Source organism: Rhinopithecus bieti, unplaced genomic scaffold (genome assembly GCF_001698545.2).
Source record: "Rhinopithecus bieti isolate Rb0 unplaced genomic scaffold, ASM169854v2 scaffold_19722, whole genome shotgun sequence".
Classification (NCBI taxonomy): Eukaryota; Metazoa; Chordata; class Mammalia; order Primates; family Cercopithecidae; genus Rhinopithecus; species Rhinopithecus bieti.
The window spans coordinates 763,094-780,358 of record NW_016809905.1 but is presented as its reverse complement, the minus strand read 5'-3'; the positions used below and the strand labels follow the sequence as shown (position 1 = coordinate 780,358).

Below are 17,265 nucleotides of genomic sequence, written 5' to 3'. Positions count from 1 at the left end.
CCTCCCCTCCCCTCCCCTCCCCTCCCCTTCTCTTGCTTTCCTTTCTTTTTTTCTTTTGAGACAGAGTTTCGCTCTTGTTGCCCAGGCTGGGGTGCAATGGCATGATCTTGGCTCACCGCAACCTCTGCCTCCTGGGTTCAAGTTATTCTCCTGCCTCAGCCTCCTGAGTAGCTGGGATTACAGGCATGCGCCACCACTCCCGGCTAATTTTGTGTTTTTAGTGGAGATGGGGTTTCACCATGTTGGTCAGGCTGGTCTTGAACTCCCGACCTAAGGTGATTCTCACAACTTGGCCTCCCAAAGTGCTGGGATTACAGGCATGAGCCACTGAGCCCGGCCTGTTCTGGCCATTTCTTTTCCTAGACTTACCTCTTCCCACATCTTCCTAAATAGTACCTATCCTTTGTGGTTCAAAGCTACAAAGTCTCTTTCGCCTGTTCTACTCTGCAACGGACTTTCAAATCTCCTCTGAATTTTTGTTTTTAAAATTTCATCATACATTGACTTGTATGATTTAAGTTTTCATGAGAGCCTTACCTATTTATTAGATTGTAAGCTGCTCAAGGGGCTATTAAATAAAAATCTGTTATCAAAAGGAAAAAAAATTAAGAAAACAGAGGACGGAGAATAAATGGGAATTCAGATCAGGCCTGGAGAGAATGATGAATGACACTTGTAACACTCACTTGAACATAGGATTTTTGCGCTGTGCTTCTTCTAGGACAACAAGCAACACTGACCCACTTTTCACACTCACGTTGATGGTCTTGTTGAAGAGCAGCTCAACCCCCCTCAGCTGGTTATTTATGGTGTATATGACAGTGATGTTGGATGCGGAGGTGGGGCCAGGGCCAGGTTGGCTGAGTAGAGTTGGTTGTACCTCATAATCTGTGAAGGGCAAAGAGGCCACATTTGTCAAAGGTTATGGGGTTTGTATTATAGATTTAAAATCTCTGTTATTGGCAACTCATCCCAGAAGACATTTCAAGAAAGTGGTGAGTTTCACACCATTTAACAAAGTAGTTGGACCACTAGCATAGAGTTCCGGCAAAAACTCCATGGCCACCTTGCTAAGGCTGGGACATCACTGGGAAGCAGCCTAAGGGGTTGAGTGAGTGTGGTAGTGTTTGGTAGGATTGGAATCAGTTTGCTTGATTTTGTCTCCACGTTCTGCATTGAGATAGACAAGAAATTTATTAATCTCTTCTTGTCTTAGGAAGTTCATGTAATGCAAGAGGAATGATGCTTTATGTTAGCATTTTATTAAAAAAAAAAAGAGTTCAAGGAATCCACACCAAACACTAGTAATCTCTGGAGTGGTAAGTTTTTATGCAAGACCTCTACTTTCTAAATGTATATTTCTGTAATGTTTGAATTTTAAGTGTCTTTCAATTGTATGCATAATTGGATAAAATAAAGATATTTTTAATTAAAAGGTGGCATGCTAGGTTTCCACTCCATCTCATTGGTGTGTTGCTTGCATTGAGCTTTCATATTTAGATCTTTAAGGCTCGATGTAAATATGAATTCTGTTCTTCTCCGAAGCCGCCCAAACAAAATCAATAACTGGTCATGATTTTTCTTGTTTGCATTTGCACTGCATGGGGCTTTAACTTCTATTTCGTACTTACTTGGTTGTCCCAAATATTGTAGTTTTTGTTTACACATCTGTCTTCTGACTTTGCGAAAGGCAGATATGATAAGATATGCATAGCATTTGATGGTACATGTGTCAAAGGAATAAATGAAGCTATATGTTATTTGATATTTGGGACCATGGAGCTTCCCCTACGTCTAGTATCCCACAAAATGCTTTGCACATAGTAGGAGCTGCATAAATATATGCCGAATGAAGTAGATATGGGGCAGAGTTCTGAGTGCAAGAAGGTATGTCTGTGTGCTAGCACACACTCTTAAGGACTGGGAGTCAGATGTGCTCTGTCCACATGGGAATAATGGATGTTACAAGCCTATATGCCACTTAACATTGATCCACATGTCATTTCCGGCATAAGTTGCTGCTTTATGACATAAGAAGGGGTGGGTGTCTTACCAGGGCTACAAGTGACCTGGGGCACATCTAGGTATGTCTTTCCTTTCAGGGAAGGGAGGATTTGAGCAATGGACATGGGGTTGTGGAATTTCCCCTGCTTAATCTCATCGAGTATCATATCCATAGTCTTCTTGCAGTCCCATTCCTTTTTAGGTGGCTGAGGTGTTACAGAGAGAGCCTGGGAAGGAAGAGAGAAAGAGAGAAAGAGAGAGAGGAATTAGGCATAGCTGAGAGTTGGCTCTTACATGTCTTAATAGATAAACTTGATCACTAATGATTGTGATCACGTAGTCACCCAGAATGCAAAGGCAGTGCTATGTAAGGTTTGGAACACATTTGTCTTCAATGCTATGTCCCCACCACTTAGCACAGTGTCTGTCAGACAGCAGACACAGAACTGTTCAATGATCAGATCCAGGGAACACTGTTAGACAGTCATATTTACGAACGATTCTTGAACGTAGAGTGAGGGTGAGAGCTGGGCTCCAGAGGGAGCTTTAGTCTAGGACAATCTAGCCACATAAATGGAGTAGACCCCTTGTTTTATGTTGTCATGCACCCTCTTTGGTGGACTTTTCCCTCACTTTGTGCTTGTGTCAGGACTGTCAGAGGCTCCACAACCCTGGCCCAGGACAGACTCATGACCAGGGCTGGGCTGATGGTGGTGCACCATCCCCTTGATGACAGTGATTGGTGGACATACATACTAATCAGAGTCATTCCCTGACCTACAGACATTGGGAGACCGAATGATTTTTTTTTTCCCTCTGCTAAGATTATTCAACTGGAACCATGCAAGTAACCAGTAAGCTGCTAGTGACCATCTTTCTCAGCCACTCTGAAGAAGCCCTGAAGCAGGAAAGAATGAGGAAAATCAGGGCTGGACGATGAAAAAAGAGTGGCCCCTAATATCATGATTTCAGCCCTTTATTCTGGTTATTCCTGAAACCACCTAATTCAACCCTAGACTTCCCAGTATATGTGAATAGTAAATCCTCATTTTTTTTTTCTTGAGCTGAAAGGATTTGGGTTTCTGCTACTTGCAAAATGAGTCTTGAGTAATACACCAAGCCATTCAGCCATTTGCCTATTTTGCTGCATTATCTATCGCATGAATAAAATAGAAATAATAACTTCTGTCTATTGTTGGGGGAGTCATTTGAGGTTCCAAAGGGCTAATGTATAAAAGCATTTCATGATGTGTGATGTGGAAGCTGTAATTCCCACCTCCCTTCCTTTACAGTACTGATTATGGCCACCAGAGCATGTTAATAGGCTGAGATTGTTGATGACTGGTTCACCTGAAGCTTGGAATAGGAAATGGGAGAAGAGAGAGAGGAGTGGCTGTCTCAGCTAGGGTCAGCATGCACAACTGGGCAGTTGTGACAGGGACGACCATCACTGTGTACCTCAGCATCCATGAACTATGGCTCTGGACAGAGGCCACTTTACAAGGCAGTTGGTTTAAGGACCATCAGGTGGGTGCAACAATATCTTGTCCACTTGTCATATGCACCTCCCAAATTTCACTAAGCAAGATATATTCATTGGGATTACGCATCACCAATGCCAATACTCTAGAGAGGATAACACATTAAGTGGTTAGACGTCATTAATAACTTTCCATTGAGAAGTTTATCAGTTCTCTTTTCTTTCTTCTTCTTCTTTTTTTTTTTTTTTTGAGATGGAGTCTCGCTGTGACGCCCAGGCTGGAGTGCATTGATGCAATCTTGGCTGACTGCAACCTCCGTCTCCTGGGTTCAAGTGATTCTCCTGCCTCAGCCCCCTGAGCAGCTGGGATTATAGATGACCACCACCACACCTGGCTAATTTTTGTATTTTTAGTAGAGATGGGGTTTCACCATATTGGCCAGGCTGGTCTTGAACTCCTAACCCCAAGTGATCCACCTGCCTTGGCCTCCCAAATTGCTGGAATTACAGGCGTGAGCCATCACACCTGGCCTATCAGATCCCTTTTCAAGATAAGTGCCTATCAGAGGAAGCTTGAAAACAATAGGATATTCATGGAAGAAAGAGGAGAAACTGTGGACGGAAGAAATGCCTCATGAGCGTCTTTGGGTAGGGATGAGCGTGGCCTGGGCCACTGGAAGTGTACTGACATCTAGGAAGAAGGTGAACAAAGGCTGAAAGGAAGTTTACTAGCATCACTGCTCTGCTGAGACAGATCTAGAACAATTGTTAAGCATGATATTATGCATGCATTTTTTTCATACCACATTTTGTTTAACCTAATTGCAACCTTGTTATTATGGGGAAAATAAAGTTTGGGGAAATTCAATATTTGTCTGAGATGGTGGCAGGTCTGGGAGTCAAACCTAAACTGTGATAGCTCCAGAGGCCTTTGATTTTCTATATCAGAATATTTTAGGCCGGGCGCGGTGGCTCAAGCCTGTAATCCCAGCACTTTGGGAGGCTGAGGTGGGCGGATCACGAGGTCAGGAGATCGAGACCATCCCGGCTAATGCGGTGAAACCCCGTCTCCACTAAAAAATACAAAGAACTAGCCTGGCGAGGTGGCGGGCGCCTGTAGTCCCAGCTACTCCGGAGGCTGAGGCAGGAGAATGGCGTAAACCCGGGAGGCGGAGCTTGCAGTGAGCTGAGATCCGGCCACTGCACCCCAGCCCGGGCGACAGACCGAGACTCCGTCTCAAAAAAAAAAAAAAAAAGAAAAAAGAATATTTTAAGATTTAGGAAAATGTTGTATATAGACCACCTATTGATTCCAGGGATTCTGGATGTCTAAGTAAATCTCCTGATAGAGACAGGTAAAAGGGTAGGGAGAGATATATTTATTCTGACAAGAAATCCACATGGCTTTGTGGTATTTGGATATATACAACCAGTCCTCCTTTTGATAAGAAAAAGGCTTTAATTCCCACGGTCAGGGCTTATCAGAGTGATACTTAGGCAGGTGATGAAATCCAAACAGAATTTCACAAACCAAGTAGCCAAAGTAAACAGTTTCCCGTCGGTGCTAAATTGAAGCCAAGGTTATTTACTTGAGTCCACACACACACACACACAACACACACACCACACAAAAATCCCCAAAACCATCTTTTATATCTCTTCCAGACTGCCTTTTTCTTCCAAAAAAGTTCTCGACCCCAGAGCCACTGGAAAATGCTTACTTGTAAATTCAAGGCTATGGAAAAAACAGGGTTTTGTTCTATGACAAAGGTCTCCTTGACCGTGACATATAAGTGAGCTTTATTTTTATTAGTCACTTCTATACGGTGGTCCACTGAACGTGCAAATTTTTGGTTTTTGCTCTTACGTTTAACATTGAACCCAATTCTTAGGCTGCTATATATCCTTTTCTAATTTTTAATGTATGAAATCTCATACTAGTCTCTGTTGTTCCCTAGAGACAATTTCTTTCCAATACCACAACTATGTTAGGTTTGGGCTGGGCATCATCATGCCATGATTCTCCCTTTCCTGGGCTTTCTGAGGTTGAAGAGTCCCCTGGTCCTATTTAATTTCCCACAGGACATTTTGAGGACATTGAGAGCTCAGAGGTTCTTGGTTGAATTAGAGGATTCGCCACAGGATGGCTGCTAGTTTTTGATTCTAGTTGGTTACTTCTGCCCACTACTATTGGTGCATCTGTCTTCTGTAAGGCTGCTGCACCTAATCAACTAGGGTAGGGTGGGGTTGTTGATTTGGAACTATTAACACCAAGAACCATCTTACAGAATCCAAGCCTGGGCAATGTATGCTATTAAGCATAGAATTGAGTATGGACTTGGGGCTGCCAGATAGATCTGCTTTACCATTTACTAATGGGGTTTTGTGAGGCTGGGTTCAAGTTAGGTTATTTTCCTTAATCATTTTGAGTATAAACCTTGCTATTTTACGCTACAAAGTAAACACTGGGGCCAGGTGTGGTGGCTCAACGCTGTAATCCCAGCACTCTTGGGAGGCCGAGGTGGGTGGGATCACGCGGTCAGGAGATCGAGGACCCATCCTGGTTAACACGGTGGGAGAAACCCTGTCATCTTACTTAAAAATTTACAAAAAATTAGCCAGGGCGGTGGTGGCGCGCACCTGTAGTCCCAGCTACTCAGGAGGGCTGAGGCAGGACAATGGTGTGAACCCCAGGGCGGGAGCTTGGCAATGAGCCGGATCGCGCCCATTGTACTCCAGCCTGGGTGACGTGCGAGATCCTTCTTCCAAAAAAAAATAAAAATAAAAAAAAATAAAAATAAAATAAATAAACACTGGAAAAAGAACCACTTGGCTGGTTAAGACTGCATTCAGAAAATTTATAATTTTTAGAGGGTCTATATTTTTAGAGGGTGTGCTTTAATATTCTTAGTATTTATACATCAAAATTGCAATAGTCTATAATTATTACAAAAAAACTGATCATTACTAATAATAAATTAATATATTTCTTGATTTATTTGTTTCATTTTTTTCCCAAGGAAGAGAAATGAGTTCATATAGATTTGTTTTCACACTTTACATAAGAGGTAGGGAGACATTAACGCTTACCTGCATTTTACCGGTAGAGAAACTGAGGCCCAGACACCACAAAGAATATATCTCAGGTCATACTAGCTGGATTTTCACAGAGATGTTGGTAGAAGCCTGGCTTCTTGATTCTGCAATCCAGGCTTATTGGCAGGAACCCAACCAAGAACATCCAGCATGTGTTTACCTGCATGGCGAGGCCAGTACTGTAGATGTCTCCAATGATGCCATTATCTTTGATCTTCATGCTGATATTCTCCACAATAGCCTTTAGTACCTGACCAAACAGGGCTCTGTAACCTTCCTCTGAACCTACAGGGATCTTGTTGTACATGCAGGTCAGAGCCAACGTTGCCATTGCTCCTGTGTCTGTGAATGACAGAGGGGATAAGATCACCATAGTCACCATTACAGCAATATGAACAGCTAGCATTTATTGTGTGCTTATTGTGTTCTGGCTCCATGATTTTATTTGCTCCTCAGAACAACCTGTGAAATAGTACCTGTAATCATCTCCCTTTAAGAGACAAAAAATAGAGGCTCAGAAAAATTAATTGCCCAAGGCCACACAGTCAGTAAGTACAGGGCCAAGATCTTAACCCAGATCCATACAACTCAACAGCTCTTGCTTATAATTAATATAGACAGGCAGTACATTCAATCATACAGCTCTTGTGCCAGAAAAGACAGATGCAGTCTCTGTTTTAAATTCCTTTAGCATTTGTTGTTTATGTATCTGTTTTACAATCTTGATGCTGTCTTTTATTTTTATTTTTTGTTACTGTGCTCTGTGAACTCTTAGATGGTGGGAATTTTGCATCCACCAAAGCACCCCACAAAGGGACTTTTTCTTGTTTGCATGCAATAAACATGTGGAACAAATGAGCAAGTTCTGGGATGGCAAGACTGGAAGAAATAAAAGACTTGCCAGATATCATTTTATTTCATTGATCTTCCCCTCCTCATCTTAATCTCCATTTGGAAGTTGCGTAACTTCATTAAGGGTGATCGTGTTATTGACAACCAGAAGGAAATAAGTCCATACTTTTGGAGGCAGAGATGCCCCAGAAATGTGTGAGGTCCCAGATGTGAAAGGGAGACCAGTCTGTTCTTGACCCCCAGGGAGGATCCTAGAGCAATGGTTCACCTGTTTGTCTGACAGGAACTGAAACAAGAGAGGCTGCTGATGGGGTGCTTGTAAGGGAGTGAAAACCTGAGACAATACTATTGCTTAGAGAGTTGGCAGAGGAGAAGAGGTACCATGAATGCGGGCTGTGACAGTGGGCCCCACAGAAAAGGATCATTATCCATAGAAGGGGACAGAAAGAGGACATGATGTCGTAGAGGGAAAAGAGTCCACTCACAAGCAGCCATATGCTTGCAGAAGAAAGACACAAGGTGGTCCCCGAGTTTCCATGAAGGGAAACATCATGAGTTAGGGTTCCGAGAGTAGCTGTTTAATGGAGAGAGGCTATTTGGATGTAATGAGGAGAAGCATCGAAAAGAATAGAGTGTGAGAGCATCAGTAGTGATTCAAGAGAGGATGCAGAGGAGAAGTGAAGCAAGACATTAGTATTTAATTTGGGAAGAACTTCTGACTTGAATGACATGATTATTGTTTCTAGCGGAGATTCTGTAGCTGCCAGACATATCAAGTATTATCTAGTGTCCTTGTTTCTACATAATGCTCCCTCGCCTTCCTTCATGTACTCCTCAATTCACCTGCCCAACAAACTTCTGGTAAGTATCTCCCATCCACAGGCACATTCACGTCCTTAGCTCCTCCTCCATGGAATGCTCTCCTTTCCCACTTCCCTGTGCCAGCTCCACCATTCAGTGCACAATGCCTCTGATGTTCCCAGCTCAGGGTACTGGTGACCTACTCACCTACACTGAAGGGAGAGGAGTTGGCCAGCAGGGTCTTGGCAAAGCGGACGGCTATCGGCAAGGTCGCCTCAGAGTTCTTCTGGCACAGTGCCAAGATCGCTAGACTGGGCCCATAGAAGGCTGATGCTTCAGCATTGGGGCCTCCGAAGGGGACAGAGAACCTTCATCAGACTCACACTCAACACAATGAGGACATTTGCAAAGAAGGAAAAGCCAAGCCTTTGAAACGCAAATTGCTAGAAAACCTGCCCCTAAAGAGAGACACAGCATAGGCAAAGAGCAACTACAGTGTTTATCAAAAGAATGTCATCAGGCATCTGCAAAGAATAAAAGGGATGACTCTGTCTTCAGACAGGTGATGACTCGACAAGCTTGTGTCCTTGGGATCATGACCTTTTCTAGTTCATTTTGGATTGGAAATGAATCTTTCCATTGTGTGATTATCAGAAGGACCAGAGTGAAGGATACATTGTGTCTCTTCCCTAACTTTCCTTTCTCTTCACCCCCACCCTTTTCCTTTCTGGGTTTAAAATTCTTGGGAAAAACCATATGCCTGACTCTCTTCTCCCTTCCAGTGAGGTCTTACTGGAAGGTGCCCAATTCGCCATTTGTCTTTGTAGAATGGATACTTTATCCCCAGGGTCTCGGCAGGAGGAGGTGAGGGCCATGATGGTGAGGCCAAGCTGCCCAATGGTTAGATCTGCAGAGAAGAGAACACAACAGTTATACCAAGGCATCCTCAGGGGACAGCTCTCCAAGAGCCAGGGATGAGGTCTCTGCTTTTTTATCCAGAGCATTTTGACTTTTTAATAATACGAGCAGTTTTTTGATCTGTCTTTCCAAAAAAAAAAAAAATATATATGGAAGAATACATAAGGGAATATTTAATATAGTGGCCTCTGTGTAACTTGATGACTCTAGTATTTGCTATTAAAGAATCCCTGGTGTTTGATTAGAAAAGCAGCAAAATACTCATCTAGATTTATATACAGAAATTTGCAGTTACAAAATAATTTAAACTTTATCTACCTTGAGCCTCTACACAGCTCCTGGGAGATAGGCAGAACAGAGATTTTATCATTATTATCATTGCTATTAGCAGTAGTAGGGTTATTGCTATTAGAATCATCTGGAAGGTGAGGCTGAGCAATATCCAGTGACTTGTCTCAGATCCCAGAGTTATGAAGTGGCAGAGCTGGAACTGGAAGGCTGCTCTTTTGACGTCTAGTCCAGAGCTCTCTCTGCTTTACTGACCTCCTCCATGAATGCTCTGACTTCACATGTGTTTCTTTCCAGGTACCTTCCAGGTATGTAGGGAAAGGTGTTTGGGTGGTTTATGTACAATCAGAGGCTGCAGTGGGGTGGGAAGGACACTGAGTTGGGATCTGGAGGTGGTGTGTGATGTGTGAGATTCAGGGAGAGTGCGAGCGGCTCAGATGTCTCACCGTTGGTGTCGCTGGACATGAGCTGGTAAGTCAGGAGTTTCTGGGCCATCAAATTGTAGGCTCCAGCCAGATTCATGGCAATTAAGATGCTGGGGTTTGGGTAGGCTGATGAAGTCACCGAGTTCTCCATAAGTACTTGTATGCCATTGACCAAGGGCTCCTGGGCTGAGGGAACCGCTGAGAAGAGGAAAGCCATTTACTTACCTTCTAACCCTCATTCCTTCCCGAAAACATTATTCCTGTGTCTTTGATGCTTTTTTTTTTTTTTTTTTAGACAGTTTCTCTCTTGTCACCCAGGCTAGAGTGCAATGGCATGATCTCAGCTCACTGCAACCTCCACCTCCCAGATTCAAGTGTTTCTCCTGCCTCAGCTTCCCGAGTAGCTGGGATTACAGGTGCGCACCATCATGCCTGACTAATTTTTGTATTTTTAGTAGAGACAGGGTTTCACCATGTTGACCAGGATGGTCTCGAACTTCTGACCTCAAGTAATCCACCCTTCTTGGCCTCCCAAAGTGCTGGGATTACAGGCGTGAGCCACCTTGCCTGGCCATCTTTGATGCCTTTTAGGAGAACACTTGGTTAGCACTGGTATCCTAAGTGACTAAAGAGAAATGGAGAAAATGGTGAGATTTTACTTTTGAGGACAATTAGTTTCTACATCTTCTCAGATAATCCATATCCTTAAGAAAGTGATTTTTAAATTTAGTAACTTCAAGCAATATGGCTCATGACATTTCTCATAGTTTCTATCACTTTCCTGGAAATCACTGATTTCCTTGCATTCATTTTTTTCCTCACTCTTTCATGAAGAATATTAAAGATTTGGGATATAATTTATCCTTAGTGAGTACCAAAATCTCTTACTAGTATGTAGTGGTGTCTGGTCACGATAGCCACTGAATGTCTGTCTTTGTACCATCAACCGTTATTCCTGCAGTAGTACTTTCATCTCTGTTATTTTTATTTATTTATTTTTTGAGACAAGGTGTTGCTGTGTCATCTAGGCTGGAGTGCAGTGGTGTGATCATAGCTCACTGCAGCCTCAACCTCCTTGGCTTAAGCGATTCTCCTACCTCAGCTTTCTGAGTAGCTGGGACCACAGGTGCATGCCACTATGCCCAGCTAATTTTTTTTAAGATTTTTTTTTTTTTGTAGAGATTGAGTCTCACCATGTTGCCCAGGCTGGTCTTGAACTCTTGGGCTCAAGCAATCCTCCTGCCTCAGTCTCCCAAAGTGCTGGGATTACAGGTGTGAGCCACTGCACCTGGCCCCATCTCTCTTAATCAAAAACGTATAGACTTGCCTCTCAAAGAATTTATGCTATTAAGTCAGGAAAGATGAACAGCACACAATCACATTCGGACTTACCCATTTTGGAATTCCTATAGTGATTGCTATTTTCAACCACTTTCTCATCAGCAGAGCTCAGTGTCAGAGGTCACAGCCCCTCCCCAGGGCAACTGCTTCCCTCACCTCCTTGGAAAAGCATACTCACAGCATGAACTCTGGGACTGGGTACTAGTCCCAGCCGTAGCCCAGAGAAGGCTCAGGAGGTAGAGGGCAAACCAGGCCATCTCACCCTCCTGTCCACGTCTCTCATCCACAGGTACTGCGATTTGCGAGTGGAATATTTCTTTACCTTCTCTTATATGTGCTTCCCTTTGTTAAATAATCTGTTCCCCAACCCAGCCTCTCCTAACTGCCCCTGTGCTGACCTCTCCTTTCCTGATACAAGTAAGTTGATTTTCATCTGCTTATCTAAGTTTACTGACTACAGACCCTCCAAGGTGTCTGAAGGTGACTTCTAGGTTACACAGTCATATGAGAAACCTGCGGCTGGGTATGCAGTGAAGGCAGTGTTGAGAAAATGTCCTTTACCGAAGTCCTGGGTCAGATTTCAGGAAGTTTGGATAATGTGCTAGTATCAACAAGACTTCTTCTAGCCCTTATGGTATCCAGGCAGTCACCAGGCTGCTTTTTAGTAACTTCTTCACTGGGATTTAGGCCATTCATAGACATCAGCTCATTTTATGATCGTAGGCACCTGCTTTACAACACGCCCTTTAAGGCTCTCAGGCAGGGATCTGACAGGTGACATCTGGCTTTATGAAATTAATGGTGTCTACCTGGACCTGGATTCTAGCCTAGACTCTTTGAAGTTGTGTGACTTTAGGCAAGAAATGGACCTCGGTTTCCCAGAAATGGTTTTGTTTGATTTCTCTTTCCTTATCTGGAGATAAAAGCCGTCTCAAACACCCAAAGCTTTCAGATATTATCTTTTAAAGTAAGTAATTAGAAAATGTGAGATCCATTAAGTATACATATTTCAGATGTGTAGCTATATTATAATGCAAATTATACTTCTTTGTAAGAGGGAACTGAAAATGGTATCTTGAAATTATAAAGAAAGGAGCTTTTTTTTTTTCCCCCTGGATGTAAAATAGCTCATTTTAAGGGGGAAATTCTGCAGTGGCGCCCATCTTAGCATAGAAGTCAAAGCCCTTTTCATGACCTACAAGGCTGTAGAAGATCTGGCTCCTGGTTTCCTTTCTGACCTCAGCTCCAGGCGTTTTCTCCTTTGCTCACACTGCTCCCGTCACACAGAACTTCTTGTGTCCCTTGAACACATCAGCTACCTTTGCACGTGGCGTCCCCTCAGCCCAGGACCCCTCTTCTTTTAAATACCCTCGTGCTGGCTTCCTCACATCCTTCATGTCTCTGCTCAGAGCTGAGCTTTTAGACAGACCTTCTCAGGACATCCTACATAAGATCCTGCATCCTCACCTCCACTGACACCCATCATGCCCCTCGCCTGCTATAACTCATCGCCCTCTGTCGCACTATGTGTGCTATGTGTGTGGTTGTTTATCGTTTGTTTATCTCCCTACTAGAATGTCTGCTCCACGAGGGAGGGGCTTTGTCTCTTTGGCTCACTGCTCTATCCTTAGCCCTTACAACACAAACTAGCTCACAGCAGAAATAAAATATTTTTTGAATGAGTGAATTAATGAGCAAATGTAAGACATGGGTAATAAAGCAGTTTTTTTCCCCCTTGGGAAACACGGGTGAGTTTTGTGAGATGAGAGCACGGGGTTCGTATTGGGGTGTGCTGGACAACTTCTAACACGTCCCCGTGTTTTCACCTCCCGGTATTCATGCCTTGTGTAGTCCTCTTCCCTAGAGTGTGGGCTGGCCTGGGGCCACATTCTATTATAATGAATAGAATGCGGCAAAGGTGATGGGATGTGTTTGTGGACGACCGATTTCCCTCTTGCTTGCCTTCTCTCTCTGGCCCTTCCTGTTCTCATGAAGGTAGCTGCCAAGTGTGAGCTGCCTTATGGAGAAGCCCACGTATGGCCCCTGAGAGTAGCCTCCCGCCTATGTACAGGGAGGAAGGAATCCTTACCCAGTGAGCTTTGCGATGAAAGCAGCCCCAGCTGACATCTTGTTTGCAGCCCTGGGAGAGACCCTCCTAAGCCAGAGGACCCAGGTAAACCCTCCCTGGATTCTTGAACCACAGAAACTGTGGGATAATAAATGTTGTCTTAGGCCCGTAAGTTTTAGAGTAACTTGTTATGTAGCAATATATATCCAATACATGGTACATGGTGGAAGACAAGGCTGAAAAGACAGTTTGCATCTACTTGGTGGAGAGCCTCGCATGCTGTGTAAAGGAGTAGGAGGCAGAATAATGCCACTGCCCGGACACCACCAAATGCCCATGCCCTAATCCCTGCAACCTGTGAACATGTTACGTGGGTTATATGACCAGGAATAATTAAAGATGCACATGGAATTAAGGTGGCTAATGAGCTGACTTTAAGAGAGGAAGATTAGCTTGGATCATCTGGTTGGGCCCAGTGTCATCACAGAGGTCCTTGTTAGTGGCAGAGGAGGGCAAGAGCATTAGAGTCAGAAAAGCAAATGTGATATTGGAGGCAGAAGTCAGAATGATGTAATTGCTGGCTGTGAAGGTGGACAGGGGCCATGAGCCATGCAATGTGGGCAGCCTCCAGAAGCTGGAAAAGGCAAGGAAACGGATGTTTCTTTACAAGCTCTGTTACTAGAGTAGCCCTAAGGAAATAGCTGGGAAGGCTCCTTATTTTCTTAAATGGTTGTTTCCCCTTAGCCTTTTTATCTACAGGGGCCACTGCTTAAAGAGTTCCACATCGCCCAGGATGCTGCAGGAGTTCCATGATCCCTTGCCAAATACCAGAGGAAGATAAGACCTGCACGAGACCGGTGCAAACCAGAACCGGCAACCCCTAGTTACTTTTAGATCATTAACATATCATTATAATACTAGATTCCTCTCCCTTAAAAGAGAATTGCTGCCATTTTGTGTACATGCGAGGTATGAAGAAGTATGTCTGGGGACTGCGCCTGTGTGTTTGGAACTCCACCCTCGGCCTGCTTACATACCTCCCTGCCCCGTGTCTAACTCTTGAAAATTCCCCTGCTTCCCATTGCTTAAGGAGAAGGTGCCTTTAGAGCGAGAGCTCCCCTTCTCCATTCCCTGACTGGTGAATACAACCCGATTGCGTTTGTCCAAGTGCATGTTCCTTCTTTGTGACCCATACGAAGTAGGGAAAGAACTTGCTTTACTGGTGCCACCTCTAGAAGGAACACAGCTCTTTCGACACCTTGATTTCAGCCCGGTGAGACTCTGGTCTCCATAACTGTGAGATGATACATTTGTCTTAAGTAACAAAATTTGTGGTAATCTGTTGCAGCAACAATAAGAATCTAATGCAGGATTATGAGTCCAGGATGGTGCTGACTTTGGGTTCCAGAGCCTGCTCCTGATCCTCCTGAGATGATCCACACACCCTTGGCCTGCCAGCCCTTTAACCACTCACTTCGTTGTATTATAAATTACCATTTACAACCAGGGCTGCTGCAAGACTGATCATGACACAATTGTTGCAGTTAGTAAATAATTCCCAGAACAGGAACCACACAGGCCATACATTTCTTAACAGGGACATTTTGACAGTCCTTGGTTACCTATTGACTGGGATGTGTTCATTTATTTCCTTGTTTCTCCTGTGCCTAATATTTTGGTATCAAAGCACCTAGACTCTCCTTGGACACGAGTAAGGTTTATATGTGGTGATTATTCTTTGCTGTGGCAGCAAAAGGAAGTTTCTGTCTTCAGACTCAGTTCAGGTTTTGTAATACTCTCAAGCTGTAGGAGCTTCTTGTAAGGCAAATGTGGCCAGTTAGATTTCTTATTTTTATTTTTATTTTTTTCTGAGATGGAGTCTGGCTCTGTTGCCTAGGCTGGGGTACAATGGTGTGATCTCAGCTCACTGCAACCTCTGCCTCCCGGGTTCAAGTGATTCTCCTGCCTCAGCCTCCTGAGTAGCTGGGACTACAATTGCCTGCCACCATGCCCAGCTAATTTTTGTACTTTTAGTAGAGACGGGGTTTCACCATATTAGCCAAGCTGGTCTCAAACTTTTAACCTCAGGTGATCTGCTCGCCTTGGCCTCCCAAAGTGCTGGGATTACAGGCATGAGCCACCTGCCTGTCCTCAGAACTAGGTTTCACGGGCTAATGTTAGTGGAACCCTAAGGGAGTGTTATTTCATGTCTGCTTCTGAGATTAAAGGCATTTATATCAGACAGCAATATTACTACATTATACTTTAAGACTTCTGGCTGGGAGAAACTCAGCAGTCTCTGTTAGAAATAAAGGCTAGTCGTGCTATTTATGGACAGTAATACCAATTCTGATATTTTGCATATTTCTCACCTTAAACCAGTATCCTTCAATTTCACATAGCTTGTATAGGCTACAAACAGATCTGACCACTAACAGCACCAGGGATCCTGGAAGGGTAACATGCCTCCCAGCTTCTCTAACTTAGCTTTATTATTATTATTATTATTATTATTTTATTATTATGTTTTTAATTTCTGTGGGTACACAGTAAGTGTATATATTTTCTAACTTAGCTTTAAAGATGAGACACAGACCCAAGGAATAGAATCCATTTCTGTTCATTCATGAGGGTCATGTGTTACACCCAGGTAATAAAGGCCAGGGCAGAGTTGAACCTGAGCACTGAGTATCAATAGCAGAAAGCAGTTTGTTGGAAGAGGGTTCAATCTCTGACTGTGAAACAGTGTCACTGGTGGAGGAGAGGAAGCTAGGATGATCATGAAGAAAACACAGGAGTAATAAGGAAGACATTGTTAAAGTAATTCAACTGGCCGGGCGTGGTGGTTCACACCTGTAATCCCAGCACTTTGGGAGGCCAAGGCGGGTGGATCACCTGAGGTTAAGAGTTCGAGACCAGCCTGGCCAACATGGAGAAACCCTCCCAGCTGCTCAGGAGACTGAGGCAGGAGAATCACTTGAACCTGGGAGGCGGAGGTTGTGGTGAGCTGAGATCACACCATTGCACTCCAGCCTGGGCAACAAGAGCGAAACTCTGTCTCAAAAAACAAACAAACAAACAAACAAAAACCAGTAATAATTCTACTAATTCTACCTGAAGGCATTCTTCTTTTAAAAAGTACTTTATTTTACACTTTTACTTTCAGTTCAGGTGTACATGTGCAGGTTTGTTATGTAGATAAGCCCATGACATGGGGGTTTGCTTTACAAATGATTTCGTCACCCAGGCATTAAGCCTAGTACCCATTAGTTATTTTTCCCGATCCTCTCCCTCTCCCCACCCTCCACCCTCTCATAGACCCCAGTGTGTGTTGTTCCCCTCTATGTATCCATGTGTTCTCATCATTTATTTCCCACTTATAAGAGAGAATATGCAATATTTGACTTGCTGTTCCCGTGTTAGTTTGCTAAGGATAATGTCCTCTGGCTCCATCCATGTTCCTGCAAAGGATATGATCTCATTTTTCATGGCTGCATAGTATTCCATAGTGTATACTGTATTTTCTTTAAAAGTCAATCATCGATGAACATTTAGGTTGATTCCGTATTTTTGCTATTGTGAATAGTGCTGTAATGCACACACACATGGTTTATATTAGATTTAGATGTAGAATGATTTCTATTCCTTTGGGTATATACCCATTAATGAGATTGCTGGGTTGAATGGTAGTTCTGTTTTTAGCTCTTTGAGCAGTCTCCACACTGCTTTCCCCAGTGGTTGAACTAATTTACACTCCTACCAACAGTGTATGTGTTTCTTTTTCTCCAAAACCTCTCCAGCATTTTCTGACTGTTTTTTTTCTTCTAATTTCTTTAAAAAAATTTTTTTTTTAAATTTTTTATTATACTTGAAGTTCTAGGGTACATGTGCACAATGTGTAGGTTTGTTACATATGTATACATGAACCATGTTGGTGTGCTGCACCCATTAACTCGTCATTTACATTAGGTATATCTCCTAATGCTATCCCT

At 43.4% G+C, this 17,265-nt stretch overlaps 1 protein-coding gene across 1 annotated transcript in view; it reads right to left on the bottom strand.

Annotated features, from left to right (window-relative positions):
• CBLIF (cobalamin binding intrinsic factor) overlaps positions 1-11,523 on the bottom strand; it is a 17,114-nt gene extending 5,591 nt beyond the window's left edge. Inside the window, exons 1-7 of the mRNA XM_017890770.1 lie at positions 11,384-11,523; positions 9,886-10,062; positions 9,027-9,140; positions 8,441-8,581; positions 6,741-6,922; positions 2,054-2,231; positions 687-888 (exon numbers count right to left, since the gene is read on the bottom strand). Of these exons, the coding sequence (XP_017746259.1) occupies positions 687-888; positions 2,054-2,231; positions 6,741-6,922; positions 8,441-8,581; positions 9,027-9,140; positions 9,886-10,062; positions 11,384-11,462 (1,073 nt within the window). The 5' untranslated portion in view covers positions 11,463-11,523. The remainder of the gene's footprint in view (positions 1-686; positions 889-2,053; positions 2,232-6,740; positions 6,923-8,440; positions 8,582-9,026; positions 9,141-9,885; positions 10,063-11,383) is intronic.
• Between the last annotated feature and the right edge of the window lie 5,742 nt (positions 11,524-17,265).